Source organism: Diplotaxodon limnothrissa, linkage group LG9, assembly GCF_057381915.1.
Source record: "Diplotaxodon limnothrissa isolate DT_005_m linkage group LG9, D_limnothrissa_male_GT1.1, whole genome shotgun sequence".
In the NCBI taxonomy this organism is placed as follows: Eukaryota; Metazoa; Chordata; class Actinopteri; order Cichliformes; family Cichlidae; genus Diplotaxodon; species Diplotaxodon limnothrissa.
The window spans coordinates 33,467,776-33,491,306 of NC_140604.1; the positions used below are offsets into that span (position 1 = coordinate 33,467,776).

The 23,531-nt window shown below is 43.7% G+C and overlaps 2 protein-coding genes across 2 annotated transcripts; both read right to left on the reverse strand.

The window, feature by feature from the left end:
- Window positions 1-1,624: 1,624 nt before the first annotated feature.
- rpl22l1 (ribosomal protein L22-like 1) lies at window positions 1,625-3,577 on the reverse strand. Its single transcript, XM_085362542.1, has 4 exons — window positions 3,535-3,577; window positions 2,224-2,334; window positions 1,899-2,020; window positions 1,625-1,825 (listed from the first exon to the last, which is right to left on the reverse strand). Exons 1-4 carry the CDS (start codon window positions 3,541-3,543, stop codon window positions 1,681-1,683), a joined length of 387 nt encoding a protein of 128 aa, XP_085218668.1. The 5' UTR covers window positions 3,544-3,577; the 3' UTR covers window positions 1,625-1,680.
- Window positions 3,578-12,246: 8,669 nt separating this feature from the next.
- eif5a (eukaryotic translation initiation factor 5A) lies at window positions 12,247-19,702 on the reverse strand. The gene is made up of 5 exons (XM_085363084.1): window positions 19,663-19,702; window positions 17,503-17,690; window positions 15,450-15,554; window positions 13,555-13,686; window positions 12,247-13,085 (listed from the first exon to the last, which is right to left on the reverse strand). Exons 2-5 carry the CDS (start codon window positions 17,668-17,670, stop codon window positions 13,020-13,022), a joined length of 471 nt encoding a protein of 156 aa, XP_085219210.1. The 5' UTR covers window positions 17,671-17,690; window positions 19,663-19,702; the 3' UTR covers window positions 12,247-13,019.
- Window positions 19,703-23,531: the final 3,829 nt, after the last annotated feature.

The following is a 23,531-nucleotide window of genomic DNA, read 5'->3' on the forward strand; positions in this document are numbered from 1 at the left end:
TTCTTCCTGGCACCCACCAAACGCAGACTCACCCATCAGATTGAGACAGAGATCAGACAGAGAAGTGAGATTTATCCTCTAAGAGAACAAGTGTCCACTGTAGAAAGTTGGTGACCTCTGTTTACCACGTGCCTGAGCGTCCACCGACCCCGCTCTGTGATTTTTACATGGCCTACTGGTTCACGGCTGAGTTTCTGTCGTTCCCAATCATTTCCACTTGACGATAACACCACTGACACACGACTGTGGAATATTTAGTAGTGAGGAATCTTTAAGACTGGACTTGTTGCACAGGTTGCATCCTATCACGGTACCACGCTGGAATTCCCTGAGCTCCTGAGAGCGACACACAAATGTTTGTGGAAACAATCTGCATGCTGATGCTTGATTTCAGTGACTTGCATGGCTGAGTGAATACTTTGGGTAATATAGGGCATCATTTCTTAAAGCAATTTTACATCTTTTGGTGCATCTTCAGTTCTTTTTGTGTCAAGTTTTATGTCTCGTTTTGCAGGCGTTTGTGTCTCTGTGGGAACTCTGGGCCTCAAATCATTTTGAGAATTTGTGCGACACTTTTTTGCGCTCAAGCAATATCATTAAGCTGTATCCCATTATATCACACTGATGCTGCTCATAAACTAAACATGCCAGTGCACCACCTGGTGGTTGCTTGGCCACCTCCTATACACCAGCCTGTCCTGTTTTTCCAGCTGCTCCCTCCAGGGGTGCACAGAGCGGGTCATCTGCCCAGATCTCAACCTATCGCTGTCACACCAACACTCTCAACTGCATCCATGAACTTCCTCTGTGGTTTCCATCTTTTCCTCCTGCACTGCAGCTCCATCCACAGTATCCTTTGTCCAAAATATTCATGATCCGTCCTCTACACGTCCAAACCAGCTGAGTCTCCCCTTTCTTTGTTTTTAATACAGCTTTCCAAATTTGACAATCTTATATTCATTCAGAGGATGATGGTTTATAATCCTTACAGAGGTGCCTGCTACATCTGACGTCACCTGTATTTATCATTGTGAGGGAAGCCAAGCCTGCGACGGTGTGAGGACAGCAGAGCAAGAACTGAAAACTGAGCCCATCTCTGGATGAATGAAAACAGCAGTGCATCACTTCCTGTACCTACATGCAGGCTGTGCTTTAAGAACCCCGAAACTAGGAGTATATGAACAGTGCAGCCCTGCTGTGTGTTTACTCTGCTGATGCATGAAGTAGAACTAGCTACACCTGGAAGATTATTACAGTTAACCAGTTTGTCACTTTAACAGCAGTTAACTGGAATAACAGACTAAACTGGTTCTGTGTAAATACTGGAAATGTCTTTGGCTTCTCATTTTATTTGCTTCTGTTTTCTGATCCTAATAAAATGTTATTTTATTCATATTTTCACTTCTTTACTCCTTTGACAACTGATAATAGAGTACACATTACATAATGTATGCTGACATGTTTTCTGCTTCTTCCTCACCAATTTTAAAATTTCTCACATTTTTTTGGGAATGTTTGATAAAATCTTCTCGCTCCATAAAACTGATAAACATGATTTCATACACCAGCTAAGCAGGACGCTGCAGGACTGACTTTGTCAGACAAAAACACGACACAGACGAGATTTCTTTCCCACATTTATTCTCCCGCTGACGCACACACAGATGTGGCTGCAGCTGTTTACTCGTCTGCCTCGGACTCCTCGTCATCCTGGCTGATCTGGAAGTATCGCAGCTCGTACGTCTCCTTGTCAGAGGCCACCACCCTCAGCCAGTCGCGGAGGTTGTTCTTCTTCAGGTACTTCTTTGTCAGGTACTTCAGATACCTGTGGAAGAACATTGACCATCAGAACCGTTTCCAGGAAGGTTCTCTGGTTCTTGTGACACTTCTCGTTTTACCTTTTGGAGAACTGCTTCTCAGACGTCACGTTGATCTTGTTCTTCATGCGGCCGACCTGGACGATGTCACCCAGATTCCCCGTCTTCCCGTTCACCTTGATCTTCTCTTTAAGGAAGGTCTCCTATTGGATAGAGCATAGTAATGCACTAGGGAAGAGAACCCTAGTAAATCTGGAGCTAGGGAAGGGCGCCCTAGTCCACAGATTGGGTCAGCTGCTTGCAAAAACCACCAAATTTACCCTTTAATGAATTAATTTGTCGCTTTTGGGGGACACGATTTGAACTGGATTTCTGCTAAAGTAGTGACGACTGCAAGAAGACTTACAAAGCTTGCAGAGTCCAGGATCCCATCCTCCACAGGGTGGGTCAGGTCCAGGGTGAACTTCCATGCAGCCCCCTTCTTGGACTTCTTACCAGCTGGCCTCTTCATTCTGATCTGTGATCATGTTTCACATGTTAACTTTACTAGAACACGCGTAAACTAACATAGTGAGCAAAGCTTATTGCTATAGCTGGTTTCCAAGGTAACAGTGGTGAAGTGACGTCGCCACATGGTTCGTGAGTTATGCAAAGTCTGTTTCTTCAAATGACATTAGATAAATCTCCGGGTACCGGATGGTTAAAGAAAAAAGATGACGAGGAGACCTAAAGCTAAAAATAAGCCAGAGTCGGAGCCGCTCGGTCAAACATAAACCCTTCAGTGCTAATGTTTAGTTTCAGTGTGTGAGGAGTTTCCTGATGCTTTTGGTTGATGTTTGAATACAGTCATAAAAAAAATAATAAAAAATTTGAGGTCACTCGTTTTAAAAGACGCATCAGGCTCTGTTTATTGGCTCGTGCTCTGTTGTGTTTCCAGTGAGGCTTTGAACAAGTCCCTACTGTCATTTATTTTCTCAAAACGAATGTCTTGCGTTAAATATCTGATATTATGTCTGTCTGGATATGGACTCAAGTCCTGGAAGAAAAAAAAAAAGGGACATTCAATCTCTGCCAGATTCAGTCTTGTAGAAACCAGTTTTGCAGGTATGGGACTGACATTTTATTTAAAGCCTGTCATGTACAATGGATGTAATATGTGTGCTTTCAATTAAGACAAGTATTTTTCCTTTGGATTGGCAGGAGGTTTTTTTTAAGTTATCATTATTTTACTCATGAGATTTGGCGTCTATTTTAGTTCCATGATTAGTGATCCCAAACACCAGTAATAGCACCAAAGCTCAAGAACAAAATAGTTAATATGATAGACAATGTTCCTTATTTAGTGACAATAGACCAGGGAACATGACTTTAAGTTATGCCGAATTCACCTGTGTATCCTAAAATACACAGATACTGTTCACAAACCCAAACCCGGTAGACTTCCAGGTATTAAAACTGTTTAAAGAAACAAATACGCGTTTTTCCCTGTGGAGTCTGGTCTGCAATCAGAATGAGACACGTGTGACCAAGTGCTACGAGCTAATGCTAACGCGGCTAACTTGTTAGTTTTCTGGATGTAAATAAAGTTTTCTCGGTAGAGCCACCCGTCATTAACGATGGGTGCTTTTATGGGACTTGATCAAAGTGCCAGAGAAACAAAAAGGCGAAGAAACTCAGAACAAATTAAGCAAAAACCGGACGAGCTGCCAGGACTTACCGGCGCCATGTTGAGAGCTCGGACGAGAAAGAAGGCAGCGGAGGTGACGCAGCTGTGACGTCATGCGCGGCGCCCTACCAAATATGGTGAACGGGCTGTAAAAGCACATGGATCAGGAAAATGGGTCGACTTAACGAGCCGTGTGCCTGACTGTTGACACAGCAGAGCTCCAGCTGGAGTGAAAACCGTTTAATCTGCGTTTGGTTTACGTTTGTAAGACGAAACAGCAACAGTTACATTCAAGTGTCACCCGCGTTTACCCTGAAAACAAACCGTTTCACACTTTTTGACAGCTGTTGTTGCTGTCTGTGAGCGATGATGCAAGTCCAAAGGTCAACCGCAGCCCAAAAACACCCTGATAATAAACCTGCTGAGTCCGGTCAATCATTCACTGCCTCTTCACACACTCGGCCCTCTTCATTGAGCCACATTTCCACCACCACACACACACACACACACACACACACACACACACACACACACAGGGAAAAACTTCCTCCCGATGAGTCAGAGAACCCATAACTGGTTCGATGGGTCCCATTTTTTCAGCCTTTACCACAAAGGCTGAAAAAATGGGACCCATCGAACCAGTTATGGGTTATGGGTGCATATCTGCACAGTGAGCCAGACTTCAAACCACTTGAAGTCTGGCTCACTGTGCAGATATGCAGGCAAGTGAGTGATTCATCTTCACATGAGGCACTGAGGCAGGGCGTGCCCGCCGCTGCTGCCACTTCAGCACAACAAAAGATGCTCAGCACTAAAGTAGAAGCTGCAGCGTTCCACAGGACGGGGCGTGATCAGGTGTTTTGATTCATTAAATAGTATTTAAATCCCCACCGTGCAGCTACAGTCATGTGTGCTCCCTCATGCCACCAACTAAAATGTGATTTGTGGTTTATAATCATTTACATGCGAAACAAAGTTGTTAAAGCTTTTTCTTTTACAATCCTCATCTGTTCATTCCTACATTTCAACTTCTCTGTATTTCAGTAACAGTAGGAAATATGAGAAACGTTACATTTTACAGTGGGTGTGCAGCCCAGGCTCTGAGGCGTGTTACAGAGGAGCAGGCGTCTGCAGCAAATCTCACAGTTCATGATGTGCTGGTTAGAAATGTGACATTACAATCAAACCCTCCACATATACCTGAAATCAAAGCCTGTAACATTAGAAAGATACATATTTCCCATTACATTCCTTAACATGCTCCAAATGTCCTCCCCCACTAAAGCACTCTGTTACAAACACTCTGATTCGTTTACACGTCCCAAACGCTTGGTACACGTTACTCTGTGTGAAATGCATTCTGGGTCGATGATGTAAACCGATTGCACCCCAGAGATATTTTTAGCAGTTCTAGTGGTCAAAAAGTGTGTGTGTGTGTTTCAGGGGGGGATCTCTCACACACACAACCTCTTTTTGGTTGTAATTTCCAGCACTGCTGTGCTCGTCTCTCCTGATGCATTTTAGTCACGTTCCAGCATAAGAGACTTTCAGACGCTCTCTTATCCACGACGGGCCACCGCAGCAGGTAGCGCCACATGTTTGTTTTGTCAGGTTTTCATGTCGGATGCCCTTCATGACACAATCCCAGGGCATCTGTGTCTCCTCCTGGAAGTGAGGAAGAGATAATATGTAAACCACAACACTGTCTGATAGGAAGTAGAAATGTCTTTAGAAAACGTGAAAGAGCCAGAAACATTAGATCCTCTCCTGCTGGGAAGGAAACCGTCTACTCTGAAAGTGAGCCAACAGTCAGGATCCCCACATGGAGGAAGCGCCGTGTGGTGGCCAGGAGAACCGTGTTTAGCCGTGTGAGCAGGAAACAGACGTAGATTTGAAAAAGAAAGGTGGTGTACATGATGGTGTTCTTCAGTATTACTCATAAACTGATTGATCCACACGCTGACCTCGGAGCAAACGGCCTCTTTGCTTATGTGATCATCTTTGATGAGCATTTTCTCCTCAGTGAACTTCAGCTCCACAGATTAGGACCTGGGCAGCGGTGGCCTACATATGAAAGATCTGCAGTGCTTTTCATTTCAAATTTAAATTCTTGTTTTTAAATCTGTGCACGTCTGCAAAGTCAGGCTTCCTGCCTGTGTTTTTGGCTCCTCCCACCTCGTGTCTGCAGGTCTTCTTACATCTGAGTCGTCTTTTTGCCACGGCTGACCTATAAAGCTGTTTTATAAATAAACGTTACCTACTTACAGCCCATCTGATGGACTTGAGCCCCCGTGACTGCTGCTTGTGCAGTGCAGTGTTTGCACTGTGCGGGTTTGTGTGTTTGCAGGCAGAAGCTGCAGACATTCATCCATTTCTTCCAGCTCTCTCTGTTCAGACCCGCTCTCAGCCGCTCATGCAGGTTCTTATCTGCTTAAACAATGTGCTGCAGGTTGCATACATATGGTTCCATCACCCAACACGAGTATTACTAAACTGAACCATAAAAACGACTTTCCCTGCACCCATTTTACCAGAGCACGCCTGACAGGATCACCTCAGCTGTGAGCCAGGAGATCATGAACAGCCCATCGATGGTCGAGTTAGGACTACAGGAGTTGGTTTCAACTCACAGGAAAATCTTCCATGTGAAAGGCAGCGTCTTCTAGTTTATGACAACCTGCTCATTTAACATGTGCCATCACCAAACCCAACCCTAAACCCTGAAAGTTCGTTAATTGCAAATGTGCAACATTTTAATCAATTTATATTCTAGTTTTCTAATTATTTCACTGGACTCTGAATATGTTTACAGCCTGTTAGAAACACTGTTTTGGTCTGCGTGGATACATTCATTAAAACAATGCAGGTGTTGATCTTCTTTTAATAACTCACCCATCTGGATGCTGTAAAGCCGTGATGGTAGGGGGCGTGGTCTGCAAGGCCTCACCTCAGCTAATCATAACTAAACTTCTCAACTGTTTTCACCGTTTTAGAGCATTTTTAATGCTGATATATAACAAGTAATATGCTGTGGGTCTAAGCAGGTACTGGAAAATATATTTTCTTAAAAATAGTAATTACACTGTTGAAATAATGGATCCCGAGACCAGAAAACGCATGTAGGTGGATGCATCCATCCTTCACATACAGTCTTAAATCTATAACTCCTTTAGGGCAGATCGCACCATTATTCGCCTGCTAGGTCCGATGTTTTGTGCATGTCCAACTTCAAAGAGACTCCAGGACAGGACCAGGACACACTGGGGTCTCAGCTGGCTCGGGAACACCTCAGCGACCCACTAGAAGAGCAGGAGGAGGTGGAGAGGAACCCAGAGCCAGACGGGTCAGGAAATGGATGACTCGGATGTCTTTGATCTGAAGAGTTTATCTATGAACTGCAGCAAGGAAAAACCGAGGACACACATTCCAACTCGTACATGTGAACACTTTCAGAACAGATCGTCTTTATACTAAAAGGAAAACAAGATTCATATTTTCAGTGGTCGCAGAGGTCAGTGTGCAGCTTCTGATCTAAGATAAGATAAGCTGTACTTCAGCTGTAAGAGAATGAAACCACCTGGAGTTTTCTGTTAAACTCAGTAAGAGTTGTGTATTCATGCATCAGTGAACAGCAGTTGCACATCCTTCCACCCAGAAGCAGCATCACTACAGAACACCAGGATCAGCATTACTCAAAGGTAATGGTATAGTTCTTGCTGCTGTTCTACCTGTTGGGTGTGGCAGCCAATCAGAAGAAAGCACATTCAGGGAAGTTTGCAATTTGAGGTCAGTGACATAAGTACAGCTGAGTGTCTGCACAGAGACAGATTTCAGGGAGTTAAACTGCTGCTTCCCTGTAAAGGTGCAACAAATGGAAACCGTTGTAACACTGCTCACTCACATGCCTGATTAAAATGCAGCCAGAAGGGAAGATAAAATGAAGAAGTTCGTATTTTGTGTCTGAATTCTTCACACTGCTCAACATGTTTGAGTTTGTATCAACCGCAGCTTTAAAAACGTGTCTCCATCCTGTCAGGCGGGAGTTTTAACAGTCGCGCAAGCTCGTCATAGACGCCACTGCTAGGAAGCAGGGTTTGGGCTCGTCGAGGTAAACCAACGGTTAACCTCGACTGCTCACTTTGTACCAGGATGCATCACTATGGTAACTAATGCTGCAGACCTAACCTGGTCTGGAACAGGTTATGCACCACAATAGAGATTAACCAGTACGACGGCATCACCTACAACCAGTTGTTAAGTCTTACTAACCAAAACTCGTAACACACACACACAGTTTTATCTGCAGCAGCTGTAACCAGTGTTCCCTCTAATGTTTCATGTGTCTGAGCGAACACACAAACTCCCTGAGCGTCCCCTGGACCACTGTGAGCAACATCAGACGTGTGCACTGTGGTCACGCCAGCATCCAATCATCCAAGTTACATGTTTATTAAAATAATCTAATTACAGCATTTATGTTAGACTACTTTTAATTAACTACTTTAGCCCACTTATAATGAGAAGAAATCTTGTTCATGACCTGTGTAGCATGTTAACACTGTTGGAAGGAAAAATAACTTAAACCAATTTTGAAAACACAACTTTCTTTCTTTCTTTTTTCTTTTTTATAAAGCTCTGACTGTATTATGAGTCTGTGGTCTGGGACAGAGTCTGTAACTGTCTGCAAAATACAGTAAATAATGACCAATGTTGGGCAATTAATTACATAGTTACTTCTTCAAAAAAGTTACTGAGTTTTGCAAACAAAGTGTTTTGCAGCTGTTTACCTAAAAATGCAGCCAAGGTGTTTTTAAAATAAACATTTCAAACTATTTACAGAACAATCAGCTGTTCTGCATCAAATCTGATGCCACACAAATTATTTGTGTCACTCCAAAAATAATTTCTGTCAACTATGAGATGAAGGAGAACAACAGCCTGATACCTGCAGGCCTGACAGCAGCAGATGTGTCACTGCTGTAACACCTGTAACACTCAGCAGGCGCCTCATTGTTCTGACACACACAACAACACTGTTGACTACACTACAAACTAACTACACACTAACTACACACTAACTACACAAGATTTGTGCTAAACGTCACAAATCTCTCACATCTCAAAACCCCCATCACCCCTAAAACTTCCCCCTCCCTAAACATTTAAATGCCATGTTGCCATATCATTTTTTTGATTGGTCAACATGGTACATTTTTTCACCAATAGGAAAGGGCGGGGTTTTGGTTTTCTTTTTGCTCGCAGGCTTTCCAGCGTTTTCCTTATAAAACGACGTTTTTACATTTTCTTCCTGTAATAAATATAAAAACCAAACATTGCAGATATTTTATCATAACTCTGGTTTTACGTGGCCGATCAACACAATTTAAAAACTGGTATAAAGTCCACACTTTGTCCGTCAGTTGTTCCGTCTGTCCTGCTCACGTCTCCAATGATTGTACACGTTGTCATTAACGTGGCTTCACTCCACATCAGCCGCTTTGCTAAAACACCGGCACATAAGGACGCTGTCACAGCCTGTCAGCGACGTTGATTAGCTGCGTATATACGAATGTGAATCGCATCATTGGCTGGACTATGGGATAATGTGGCATCGTTCTGATCCCATACAGGAGAAGCCAGTCACTGACTCACACTGCAGAACAGAATTGTTAACATATTTACTTTAATTTCAATCCAGGTTAGATTTTTTTGTGCGCAGAGATCGTGCCAGCAGTGCGCAATTGCGCACGCGCAGCTTAGAGGGAACGCTGGCTGTGACTAAACTTCATATTCAGTCAGCACTGATCAGATGCAGCAAAGTCTCTTTCATGTTTCATGCCCGGTCTGCTTCAGGAGAAACTGAACAGGATGGAGGTGGACCCCTGCCTGGTGGCTTGGATCTCCGACTACCTCACCGACAGACCACAGTACGTCAGGCTGAAGGACATCACGTCTGACACAGTGGTCAGCAGCACAGGAGCACCACAGGGAACTGTGCTGTCCCCTCTTCTCTTCACCCTGTACACCTCTGACTTCTGCTACAACTCTGAATTATGCCACATTCAGAAGTTTGCAGACGACACAGCCATCATGGGGTGTATCTGGGATGATCAGGAAGAGGAGTACAGAAGTCTGGTGAGGAACTTTGTCGCATGGAGTCACACAAACCACCTGCAACTCAACACCTCAAAGACTAAGGAACTGGTTGTGGACTTCGGGAGGTCCAGAGAAGGTCCACTGCCGGTTCAGATAGAGGGGGAGGAGGTGGAGGTGGTCAACAAGTACAAGTACCTCGGCTGTGGGTGGACAATAAACTGGACTGGTCATGCAACACAGAGCACCTGTATAAAAAAGCCCAAAGCCGACTGTACTTCCTCAGGAGGCTGAGGTCTTTTAACATCTGCAGGAAGCTCCTGAGGATGTTTTACCAGTCGGTGGTTGCTGGAGTACTTTTCTATGCTGTGGTGTGCTGGGGGAGCAGCACAGCAAAGAAGGACTCATCCAGGCTGGAGAAACTGATCAGGAGGGCTAGCTCTGTGGTCGGCATGAAGCTGGACACTCTGGTGACAGTGGCAGAGAAAAGGACATTAAAGAAACTGATGGACATTATGAACAATGCTGGGCATCCTCTGCACACGGCCATAAACAACCAGAAGAGTCTGTTCAGTGACAGGTTGCTTCTCCCCAAGACAAGAACTAACAGACTTAAAAACTCCTTTGTCCCACACGCCATCAAACTGTTTAACTCCTCTCTGGAGGGGAGAGGGAGGGGAGACAGGGGGACAAAGGAGGGGGGAACAGCTAAGCTGTAGGTGCTTTTCTACACGGTGCAATATATATTTTTTGTTTTGTTTTGTCTTCTTTTCTTATATTCGACTGTGCAATAAACTCACTCAAATGAGCAATCCTATTAATCCATTTTGTATATTCTGTATCTATATCTATCTATCTATATATATCTATATATATCTATATATATATATATGGTGTATTTATGCTTATATCCTGACTCTCATTTCCCTTATCGTATCTGCAACATGCAACTTCTTCGGTGCTTTGCTACTGGAAACTGAATTTCCTGGAGGAACCCACCCGAGGGGTTAATAAAGTTTCATCTAATCTAATGTGCTTATCAGTCTGAGTAACTCTGGGGTAGCTTATTGAGGAGTTTGGGGTAAGAAAAGCCAAACAAAAGATAACTCCGGTATTTCAAACTACTGTTGCTTCCGATCACTCGTCACATGTATAACAGGAGCCGTGAAGCAGAACATCCAGGATGTTCGAAAACGACCATTTTGTGGTGCTTTGCTGCTCCCTGATACGGCGCAGCTACACTACACCCTGCAGGAAAGTATCTTCCTCCAACTTCAGTAGGGTCATGGGATTTACTGCCGAGGATCTGCAGGCTTCATGAACATCCCTGCTACTGTTTTCACTTCAACTCTTTCCCAAACATCGTTATAGGGAGACAGCTGCGATGTTTCAGACTGAACGAATCAGCTGGTGGAGAGAAAGGATTCTGCTGATGCACATTTGTCCAAGTTCAAAAAGAACAACAGTGCTCCATTGTAAATATGGTCAACTCACTGAATCTTACAGACAAGCCTTAAAAAGAAGCCCCACCCACCTCCTGCTCAGTCAGTTCTGCTTACAATGGGCAGCCAATCAGGAATCAATTCATATTTGTTTACTCCTAGAGGCCTTCAGGACCACACCCCCGCTCAGAAATACCTACCCAAGAGCCTCAGGAAGCAGTCTTCAGTTGGCTTCAGGGACCCAGCTGGACCTCGAGGGTCTGGAACAGCCTGCTGGATGGAAGGAGGATGGAGGCGCTCGTTTCCTTCAAGTCGCATCTTTAAATTCTTAGGACTTTTCAGAGTTTTTCTGCAACATTTCTCACTATAGTTTGATTCTGCTGCTCCTGTGAAGCCGTTTGAAAGGTGGATTTTGTGGAGCGCTGTATGAAAAGTACTACTGGGATTATCATAGAATAAAGCTGCCTCAATGAGGTCAAGTCACAGAGCTAAAAGTTCCCAAAGCATTTCTCCGCAGTTGAACTAATTTTTCTCTGATTAAATCAAACAGAGCTTCGTCTTAGCTCAGCATTAACTAAACCCACGAGGGAGTTTGTAGTTCCACAGAAGAGTAAAACGGCACCAACAAAGGACGAGTCAGTGAGAACACTTATTTTCATATCTGTGCGAGGTGATCATTTAGATTGACAGCAGTGATAAAGGCGACTCTAGCAGGGTCCAGAAATAAAAACAAGGAGCTGGAATTGAGCCGTGAGCAGTGTTTAGTATTTTTAAGCATATAAATGACAAAATAAGGACTTTGAAATACATGATACAGCAGCCCGCTCACCCACCTTTGAGACCATAAAATACTTGAGACAGAAAACCACACATCGGTTGCAGTTTTTCTCCATTTGTTTCATCGTTTTTATTTTGCCATCTCCAGTCAGGTGACAAAGGCCTCGAGTGAACAAAAAACGTTTGCAACTCTACCACCCTCCCCAACCCGATTGAGCCCCTCAAAAAAAGAAACACACACCTCACTGCAAACCGCCTCCCACATTTCGGAGGCCCACACTGCCACACACTCACGCCCTCTTAAAAACGAAACAACACTCCTCTTTTTTTGTATTTGGGGGATGGCCCCGATGGACGAGAGGTGCGAGTGCACGGGACCCTCACGCCCCCTCAAACTTCTACACAGACAAGAGACTGGCATCACGAGGGTTAATCACTGAAGTTTCTGTTCTTTTTCTTTTTTCTCTTTAAGGGAGGGGGGAAAGGGAGAAAAGAAATCTTGGTTTTAGAGCTTTGACATGCTGGGGGGGACCTCGAGTGCTCTTTACGTGCCGGCCACCACGATCCCCCGATCAGGGGAGGGGAAATAAAAATAAAAGGGACCTAGTCGCACTCAAAGGCCATGCTGGAAAGCGGTATGGCTGCTAGAGGGGCGACCTAATCCAGAATTCAGTATCTACAGGGGCAACCCTCCCTCCCTCCCACGGCTTTAACTCAAAACCAGCCCCTCCCCGACCCCTGATCCCCTTCCCTCTAAAAGGCTTTAAACCTGCTGTATTCAATCTAAAGAATATAAAAAAATAATCATACAAAAGCTGAATCCCGCTGTTATTTCAACATTCAGGAATGTGAGTGGCAAAACCAACACGTCTGAAGGCAAACAGAATACGCAGGAATTGAGCGACTGATCGTGTTTTTGTTTTGAAGTCGTTTTATATAAAGTTGCCAAACAAAACCTCAGTGATCAGGCAGAGGACCACGCAGCGAGCTGCGGCGGAACAATCCCAACAGCAAATGGAAAGGAGAAACCAAAAGGAGGAGGAGCAGAGGGGGGGGGAGAAATAAAAGATCAATGATGAGAGAGAGAGAGAGAGAGAGAGAGATCACAACAGAATGATTGAGGTTGTCTGTGAAGGCCGACGCTTTGGTGACAGAACCAATGAGAATGCAAGAGACTGGTTGTGGGTGGTGCTTGTTGTCCGGGCAGCAAAGTCTATCAACTCCTTATTTGCTGGCCAAGACCTTGGTAGCGACAGCACATTCCTCCCCCATGGCAGCAATCACGGTGACCTGCGGAGAGCGCACAGACACACAAACAACGTGTTCAAGTCAATCATCTGAAACGTTACACGTGCAGCTCTCGCCCTCCTCGCCATCTCCACCCTCTGCTCCCGGGTCAGGACTCCCAACCCCGAAGCCTCCAGCTACATGGAAGCTTGTCTGTGAAGCTTCTCAGTCATCCAGGTCCTCCTAGTCTAGAAGCTTCTTCAGTTCTGAACTGAAGAAGCTTCTCGGATGAGAGGTGGAACGTCTTCAAGCGACTCAAAGTCCAGACGCTTTTCTTTCCAAGACTACACGGAAATGTAATCAATTTATGACCCAAAAACAAGGTTGTTTTTTAATACTGATGACAAACTGTTTCACAGCCCAGGAATTAGCCCACACCATTGTGCTTTAGACAGATTCACCACTGTGACAGCTACAACGGGGCTTCAGGTCGGGCTGACAAATATGAATTATATGAAAAGACTAAACTCACCATGAATTCTTCACCCGCCTCGAACTTTGACTCGATTTCCTTGCCGACTTCATTGTCGGGGACGCGCAGGTCCTCTCTGATGTCGCCGTTGTCGCTCATCAGGGACATATAGTTCTCATTGATGTTAACCAACTGCAGAAAAACAAAAAGACTTCACTGATCACATCTGCACAGACCTCAAGCTGGTCACAATAAAAACATGCGATCCACATTCTCCAGTCTGGCCACAGTTCAAAGTTTCTGAGTCCCAAATGAAGCTATTCCAGCTGTATAGCACCAGAGTCACTCCTGCACATGTATCACAAAGGAAAACTTTCCACAACGTAATAAACATTTTAATGACTTTCAGCACAACTTTAATGTTAGTTTGGTTTTTTTCAGCCAGAAAATGATACGGAGTCAATTTCTAGCCATGTCTGAATCTCAGAAATCTGTCAACTCCAAGTAGCCTTTTATTTATTCAAGGGTAAAGTGCTCATCAAATTTCCAGGACTGTGGGAAATATGACCTGTTTAAAAAAGAAAAACGAGTTTTGTTAACAATCAAATTATACCAAGCCTCCATTCTGACACTAAATGTCGTGGATGGTCACGTGTAATCACCTCTGAGACCAGGAAACCCCAGCAGTGCCCAAAAATCCTTACTGAGAGGATTTGGCCATTTCCAAGCCACAGATGAAGGAAAGTTAAACTAGAGATTTTCTTTAATGATGCAAGTTATTAATGTGAAGCGTACAGGAGACAGAACCTTTACTTTTTATTTAGGTTAACCACCTAACCAGCTGTGCTCAGTTTGGTTTTGCTGTCATATGCAAAAGCCCACAGCACAAAGTAAAGACCGGCACTTCACTGAAAAATAAAACAAAGTCCATCCTGATACAGACAACTGTAGAATGAAGCCGACGAACACTTAAACGATCACGTGTTTGTTTCTGACAGAACTTTACGTGAGCAGACTGCAGCTGAGCCTCAGCACCTCTCACACTTTAACACACAGAGTGAAAACACACCTGTACACACATCTGCAGTCAGTCACCTGGAGCATAAATGCTAATTATACACCATCGGATTAAAGCAGCTGTGGTAGCACATCTGTAACATGACAGTTTAGCTGTTTGCTCTGCATGAGAAATGTATCCATGCAAAGTGCACTAATGTACATTAATTATTCGGACTCTTTGTGCCGTTTCCATAGAAACGTGTTCATTTGCAAACTCAGCATGTTTAGGTATTGGATGCTGGGCCGACTATCCCACAGCGTGATAAAAATGTAAAGGTAGTGAGCAAAAGAAGGACAGTACAGAAACTTTCACTGGCTCAGAAACACACAAGACCACAACCAGTTACACTTTATTTCAAATTCTATCTGCACTGTGGTAAAGGCCTGGAACCAGCTGCGTGCAGCAGCCAGAGGTTACTCAGGGTTCATCTCAGCTGCACCGCTTCACCGATGAACCCGACCTTTGAAACCCGAGTGGTCACATCTTTATTTTAGCAGATATCTGAGCCGTTCATGTAAAGACGCCCATTTCTTAAAGCTTACGTCTCATTTTCTCCAACATGAATGTTAGTGACTGGATTATTTGCAGGCTTATTTAGCGTGAGTGGGATGAGTGAGTGGAAATGTTTCCTTCCATTCTAACATTAAAACATCCACAGGGACGATGAGGTTCAGCAGCACGTGTTCTGCTCTTATCCCAAACATTTCTCCGACTATAAAACAAACTTCAAGTCAGGTTTCTGGACTGACTGATTCACACAACAGAAAGACGCCCTGTGAATATTTCCACCTGCTGACTCACTGTTGGGAGGCAACGACTGGGAACCCAAACACCAGATGATGTATCCGCTCAACCACCATGTAGCCTTTTCAAACAGTCAGCTGACAGGAAGTACCTGATAGTCTATCCTCTTGATGGAGGGAACATCCATGTTGTGGGTGGAGGGGCACATATCTTCATACTTCTTGTTGGTGAAGATGTCGATGCCAACCAGGTTAACCTGAAGGGAAGATGAGGAATTCACAAGTGTTTAAACAAAGAAAACAGGAGCCACTGAAAGCAGCACAACAGCAACTGATCAACCTGCCAGTGTCATGCATCACACCAGCCCGGGGTCAAACTTCAATAAATGCCTAAACAGAAACCTTAGCCTACTGTCCGACGGCCTGCGTTACGGTTTCAGCTTAACCACATATTCGTTTTTATGAGGGGCTATTTTGGTTTACTTAAAGCTCGATTCTGAAGTTACACCAATTCAAAATCTGCATGAAAAGTCATCTTTGGTCCCAAGTGTTCTTCCTTCCATCAGTCTGAAAGTTTGCACTTAACTAAAAAATGCAATTAAATCTGCTGCTCCTGCAATCAGCTGCAAAATCAAACTTTTTTTTAAAACCCAAATTGAATGAGCAGAAGTTTTCCAGATTTTTTTGCCCTCACTGAATTGATTCAAAGTGACATTAAATACGGTGCAGGCTACAGGTACCCAGCTTCATCACTACCAGCCTTTATTTGGCTCAATGAGATCTTCTGTTTCAGGTCTGCTTAGTTTTAACGTGCATTTCATGTCGAGTGATGCTTATTGTGCATTTTCACTGTGTCACTGCTCTATGCAACAATCGACTGTGCTGCCATCTATCTTTAGACTTTTAGAGTCACATCATCCTGATGGAAGTAAACGTTTAATTAGATTTAAGATCTGAATCTTTCCAAGCTGAAATGGAACATTCAATAAAACGTGACATAAAAAGGTTGTTCAATTTTGTCAACTCTGGATTTTCCCTGCAAACACTTTGGCACAAAAACAGATTTTAGGTCATTGTCTGAAAGAAGAACAGACTGATTTAAAAACAGAACTTTTAAGAGTGAGGCTTAGTTTAATCTAGCATCCGAGGCCCAACCCCCGGGCCTGGGACCGGTCCGTGAGTCGTTTGGTACCGGGCCGCGAGAGTTGAGGCTCAGGTGTGAAATGTATCGGTTTTCAGCGTTGTTTTGTCATCGTTTTTATCGTTAACTCGGTCTTTCTGGGTCTTTTCACGTGTGTTATGAATAAATTTTCTTTTTTTCGGTACCGGTACTAGTTTTATTTTGTTGCATTTATCCGCGACACCTTAAAGGCCGGTCCATGGTGCAAAAAAGGTTGGGGACGGCTGTTATAAGGCACAAAATGATGAAAAATAAAAATTTCACACATTAAAATATCCGAGTTTGGTAAACCACAAAATCTTGGGAAATTCAGACAAACATCCACTGCAGCTTTACTCTCTATTCATTTTCAATTACTCAACACTTGTTTCAAATTTTGGATTTCTCCCTAAAGCTTCTGACAGGCAGATTTAAGTATTTAACCAGGTTTACAAAGCTGGGCTGTAGTAAGTCTTTGCTATAACTGAAACCTGGCTGCACAGAAGGCCGCTTCAGTCAGAAAAGCCCAGATAATTATTGGATTTCATTTTGTTAGTACTAAGATGGAGATTACCATCATGTTAATATAAATCAACCAATAAAAAGGTCAGAAGGCATCTTCAATGGGACTCAAATCTAAGGACTACATTTGTCCCATTTTGTGGTCGTGGAACACTAAACTGAAAAACCCCCCATTTTTATCATGACGGAGTCCCATGTGAGGGCAAAGTACACACAGGAACACTGTGAGTAAAGATAAGAAGGCCTTGTTTTAGTAAAGGCACACATCATGCAGTTTGGATCAGACAGGTTTGAAACCTGAGAATCTAGGCCGAGCCTCAGGTACTGCTCCAAAACTTTATGTTAAACTTTGCAGCTTTCAGCAGTCCTCCACCTGAAAGCTCTCAGCCTGTCTGGTCTTTACTCTGCGCGTTGTCCTGTTTCATGTTCATGGTCCCCCTTTTCTGTCCTGACCAATGCTCTTTACCATGCGGTACAAAATGATCTGAAATAAAAGAAGAGGACTAAACAGCTTCTGAGTTTACCTTAGCATGTCCGTGCTTGCCGGTCTTGGAGGTTGACATCTCCACAATTTTGCAGGGACGACCCTTCAGCACCACGTAGCCGTTCTTACGCAGAGCAGAGCACTGCATGGGGTAGGTGGCGGAGGCGCCAGACTCACCAGTCTGGAAATCGAGATCGGGATCTGCCATGGTGCGATGGGTCTGGGGCGCTGGTGGAGACAGTTACACATCACTAACCCCGAAATCAAGCACAGAAATTTATATCGACAGACTTCCACACTAAGCAGTCACAGGGTTAGGTTCTCGTGGAGAAAGACATGGCATTAACACGACAGCGAGCAAAAATCAGAAGGTAACCTGACCTAGTCAAGTGTACACTTGAAACAGATGACCACGTTCAATACACCTCTTACATCTGTCCAATAGCATCCTGATTTCAAAGCTTCTGATGTCAAGTGTTACGGGGAAAAACCCTGTAAAATGACCCAGTAATTATTCCACTTTCATACATTTGCCAAATTGTGGTTAAATTACAACAGTTTTGGCATCCCTGACCCTGGTCAAATATAATAGTTGTTCTGTACATAACAGAGGACTTAAAGTGTCGGCGTTGGTGTTTTCACAGTAGTTAATGAGGGAAAACATGAATCTCATGACAGTTGTCAACAGCAGCCTGATGTAGATAGAGTCCTGTGAATTAAATGTTTGCAATGTTTGTCAGAGTTTAATGCTTGCTGGAAAAACATTGATTCTACTTCAACTCAGCTAAAGCTTAAGGAGTTTCATGATATTTAAACATGCCTGATTGTGGCTTTGATTTTGACCCAATGTAAACCACAGCCCCCGACTGCTTCCCCATTTTTAAAGGGTTGAAACACTACCTTGGGCATACATTGATTAAAAAAAAGCAATTCAATACAGCCTTGTTTAATATATTAACATTAATACCAAAGAAAAAGCAAATTAGGGGATTTTGCTGTAAACATTGCAATTTTTAAAAATTATGTAAAAAAAAAAAGTGTTTCTACTTTAATAAATCTGCTATGCTCGGCTGAGTTTTGAGCCACTTTAACAGTTTTCTTTCCTGCTTTGATTTAGACTACCGCAGCCTTTTCCTGGGCCCCACAGAGCTCTCTGCTACTTTTAGGTAGATATCGCGAGATTTCTATTGTAAAATAAATAAATAAATGAATAAAGGTGCAGTCCTCTTGATCTGCTGGGAAATTAATTTGAGTGTGATCCGAGTTATACATTTTGAATATCCAATTTGAAAAAGAAAAAAACAAATCCCTAAGCTCCGCCGAAACGTGGACGTCGCCACCCCGGCTCGACACGAGGCTGGACGGCTGCGCCACTTCTCAATCTGCCGCAGCAGTTTTATCGCAAATGTTAGCAAGCCCAGTGGACGCATGAAGTTCAAAGTCAAAATTCACTCGCAGCCACTTCTTCGCCCCACTTCATTCGCCACATAAATAAATTAAAGGTTAATCTTTTAATGATCAGAAGTTAAGCTGGCTCAGAGTTTACAAATGTAACATAGCGCTGTGAAGACAGCAGAGAATAGTGCATCAAACGCTAAAATTAGCACGTTTTATTCTGGATGTTTTGGTTTATAACCATTTATTGTAACGCTATCGGGACAGGATTTCGATGCCGCGAGATTTGCGGCTGGCCAACGTGCGCTGCTGTTTCACAAACACCAAGTCCCGTTATCCGAGCTAACGCGCTGCTAGCGGCGGCTAACCGAGCTAGCCGTCCATTCAGCTCGGTCCAAATAAAGGCGCGGATTAATCTCGGATCGACAGCGGACCGGGTACAAACCATCAGTCTGTTTTTTCCTGATCGGCCCGCCGGGTCGTCGGTTAACAGTGCGGATTTTAACCGCGAACCGAAGACAAGAGCGTTAGCGCGGAGAATGACAAGCAGCTTCCACGGAGCGCGCCGCCGAAGGCCGCATGTCCCTTTGATTCAGCATGCTAGCGCTAGTCGGAACATGGACACCCACACCCTACCCTGCCACCGACTACATCCACCGGGAAACCGACTAACTACTCCCTCGGCATCTCAAACCAGTACATGACTACTTTAATACCTCTGAAATCGTTAATGGGTCACCTAAAAACCGCTAAAGTCCACCGTTTATCCCCCCCAAGGCAGCAACACGCGCCATGCCACACTTACCTTCCAAGAAAAAGAGGACCTAAAGTGCGCATGCGCGGCCAACTTGACTGCAGCATCCGTAGAGGAAGAAAGGAGGGGAGGGGCGTTTATGTGTTCCGGTAGCAGCCTGGCAGAAAGGGATGCCAAGTCTGAGGGAAACATGGCAACCCGGCCAAGAGAATACAAAAATACTACTTTAAAAAAAAAAAAAAAATCCTGGTAATGTACTTACACAATGGTATGGATTAGATTTAGGTTGGCTAATATTTTGTTAAACACGAGGTATTTATTTCTAATACTTAATATTGGGCATGAGGTCTTTTTATTACAACAAATGTGATGTACAGAGCTTTACTAGGTACAGAGGGATAAAGTTGATGAGTCATACCATGACGATATGGGAGAGTTACTGAAGGTAGGTTAAGAAAAAAGGTAACGATCAGATCAGCAGAATAGCTTCATGCATGTCTGAGGGTGGTGCAGGGCACTGAGACAGTGGGGAGGTGTGCTGTAGAAGTGACAGGCCTGGTTTGAGTCCCTACATGTTTGCAGTGATGGTGCACAGACTGACAGATAAGGTCTGTCAGGATGCTCTGTGGACTATGGTATTGCAGATGATATTGTGAGCTGTAGTGACAGCAGGGAGCACGTGGCAGAGAGGTAGAGGTATGCACTGGTGAGAAAAGGGATGAAAATCAGAAGAAAAAAGACATTTATGAATGACAGGGAGATCGGTGTAGCAGTGAGGCTGCAAGGAGCAGAGGTAGTGAAGATAGATGAGTTTAAATACCTGAGGTCAACCAGCCAAAGCAATGGACAGTGAATAAGAGAGTGCAGGCAGAGTCGAGTGGGTGCAGATGTTTATTTGTGACAGAAGGATAGCAGCAAGACTGAAAGGGAAGGTTTTCAAGATGGTAGCGATGCCTGCTGTGATGTATGAATTGGACACGGTGGTACTGACAACAAAAACAGGAGGAAGAGCTGAAGATGTTAATTAAAACATCAGAGGAACAGCTCAGGTTGAGAAGCAAGGCTGTGATGGTTTGGACATGTGCAGAGGAAGGACTGGGGTTATAATGGACAAAGGATGATGAAGATGGAACTAGCGGAAAGGAGGAAGACCTCACCTCAGAGAAGGTTCATGGATGTAGTGGAGGAAGACATGCAGAACGTTGGTGAGGTGTTTTGTTGAACCTTAATAAACTGCTCCTAGATATTTACATGACCTAGTGGCAAGAATAAATCGCCATTAGGCGATCATATACATGACATTCGTATTCATGTATAACATAGAATCAGTGAATTTTCTCTAACGCCTCCTAGTGGCAAAACTCCTTCCATCTTCTTAGGACACTCCTCACTCCTTCAGTACATTTAATACTAATTTAAAGTACTGATAAATATGTAAAGATCCTTTTACTCTGTAGATGCTATGAAGTTTAAGGTCTCCATCCATTAGTTTGGCTTTAACCATATGTTGCTTCAACATAACACATTCAGCATTAATGTTAGCCGAGAAACGTGTACTAATGCCCCTGATCCCATCAGGGGTACTGGCTGTGTGATGTCCTCTTTAATTCTTTGTGTGCGGTACGTTTCTGAAACTTGTTATTTTGGTTTTTCGTAGTCACTTGGATGAGTGGCAGAACGTTTCTCCCGCTGAAAACGTTACATCCTGATGAACAGAATCAACGTTTTGGGATTTCCTTACCTGGATCGAGCATGCATTAAGACGTTACATGGTAGAGTGTGAACATAATGTGCAGATGCACTGAGCTTTGGTCACTCTTGGTGGTTCTCTGTAGTTTCCCTGAAGCCCATGCAGTGACCAGCTCAGTGTTTGATGGATAAAGGAACATGCATGTGTCTACAGTTAAAAAGGATTTGGCTACTTCCTGATTTATTTATTTGAATCTATTTTGCACATTTGTCACACTTAAACATTTCTGATAAAACAAATTTTAATGTTAGTCAGAGAGGTGCAGTCCTCCTGATCTGCTGCCCAGTTGCCTCTTAAACTAGTTGTGCCTCCCTCACCAGTAAAAACTGCAAACAAGTGTTTGTGATAATGGACAACAAGTGTTTCACATCACTGTGGAGGAACTTTGGCCCACTCTTCTTTGAAGAAATGTTTTAATTCAGCCACACTGGAGGATATTCCAGGATGAATGGGATGTTTAAGGTCATCCCAAAGGACCTCAGTCAGCTTTAAGTCTGGCAGCTTTTTTCCCAACTAGGTGTTCCGATGTTTTCAGATGACACGCTCTGGTTCTTTAAACGTTCCTTTTAGCTCTACTTCCATTTCTTCAAGATGCTTTACTTTTTTGTCAGTGGAAATAAAAACGTGTTCTTTATAACTTGCCTTGTTAAATAAAGCTTACACTGAATAACAACACCATCTGGTACAAATTGGTATTACCCTAAAGTACAGCCTTGCCACATTCAGTTATCTTTTTAACAACATACATGGATGTTTTGTACATAAAGTCAATTTTTTCCAGACCGCTTTGAATATATAGGAAGGCAACAATAACTTAATTAACGAGTTGTTACAACCAGGGTGTGCAGAGGAGCACAAAGCTTGCAGCAGATGTGCAACAGCAGCAGAAGACCACGCCCGTTGAGCCTCCTGAGGTTACAGACCACACAGGCTCACTAAAAGTTAGCCACAGAAGAGTGCAAAAATGTTGCCTGGTCTGCAACATTCAGATGGAAGAAAGGTAATTTAACTGACTTTGAATGTGGCATGGTTGTGGCGTCAGAATTTGTGAATGTGAAGCCAACAAACCTGCAGCAACTGTGCGATGCTTTCATCTCAATATGGAACAAAATCTCTGAGGAGTGTTTCCGGGACTGTTTGTGAATCTGTGCTGCAGCCTGTAGAAACTCTGGGACTAAAACAAATGAGTGTTTTTCCTATTAGGTCTTTATCTCACTCAGAACACAGAAGCTGCCGTGTGACTCGGGTATGAATAAAGAGAGCGGGTCAGGTGTGGTTGCTGTACAAGGAGAGGACATTTATTGTAGAATTCCCAACACCACAGATGCGTGTTACCAGGTCGAGGTTGTCTTTTGATTGATTCCAGTGATTCAGACGGGGTGAAAACTCACATGCATGTCACACACCTGTGCACACACCTGCTCACCTCCACGCACGCGCACACACACACACTCACGCACACTCACGCACACTCACGCACACTCAGAGGCTAACAATCGTACATATGTTCACAGTCTTGATACGTACAAAAATTGAAATACAAATACAAATAATACCACAATAAAAACATTGTACTGTTTGATTTTTTTTTTAGAAATTCTTATAGCTATGTTCTCTATTCTGTAGAAAGACAACTATGCTTTAATAAGTGAACATTATTTTTTTGTCTTTCTCTAAAATGATCAGTAGGATATCATCATCATAACGAAAATTCTTACAGTATATATCTCTTTTTTTAATCTATGGTTTCTCAAGCTGACCCTGCCTCCTGACCTTTATTCACAGGGTGCTGCTAACATCCTGCACATGTAAAAGGCTTCAGCTGGCCTTAACGCGCCATCACTCGCCCCCTCCACCATCTCTTTTAAAAACAGCAAAAGAAGATCAAGTAAAGGATGGAGCAGCTTCCTTCTATAAACACAAACGCCTACAGTCAGCAAAGGCTCAGCTCCAGCCTTTAAGAAGACGCTCCTGCTCGCTCTTTACCAGCTGCACTCTGGAAATGATCGTGAACATAAAAACTTTAATGGTAAACGTGTGATCCTCCAGTGTGCAGTTCAGCAGATAAAAGCCCAGCTGTTGTTTTCAGCTCAGAGATGTAGGGTACACAGTCAGACGTCCCCCGCCCCACCGCGTATTGCCTCAAATTTACAACTCATAACAAGTAACG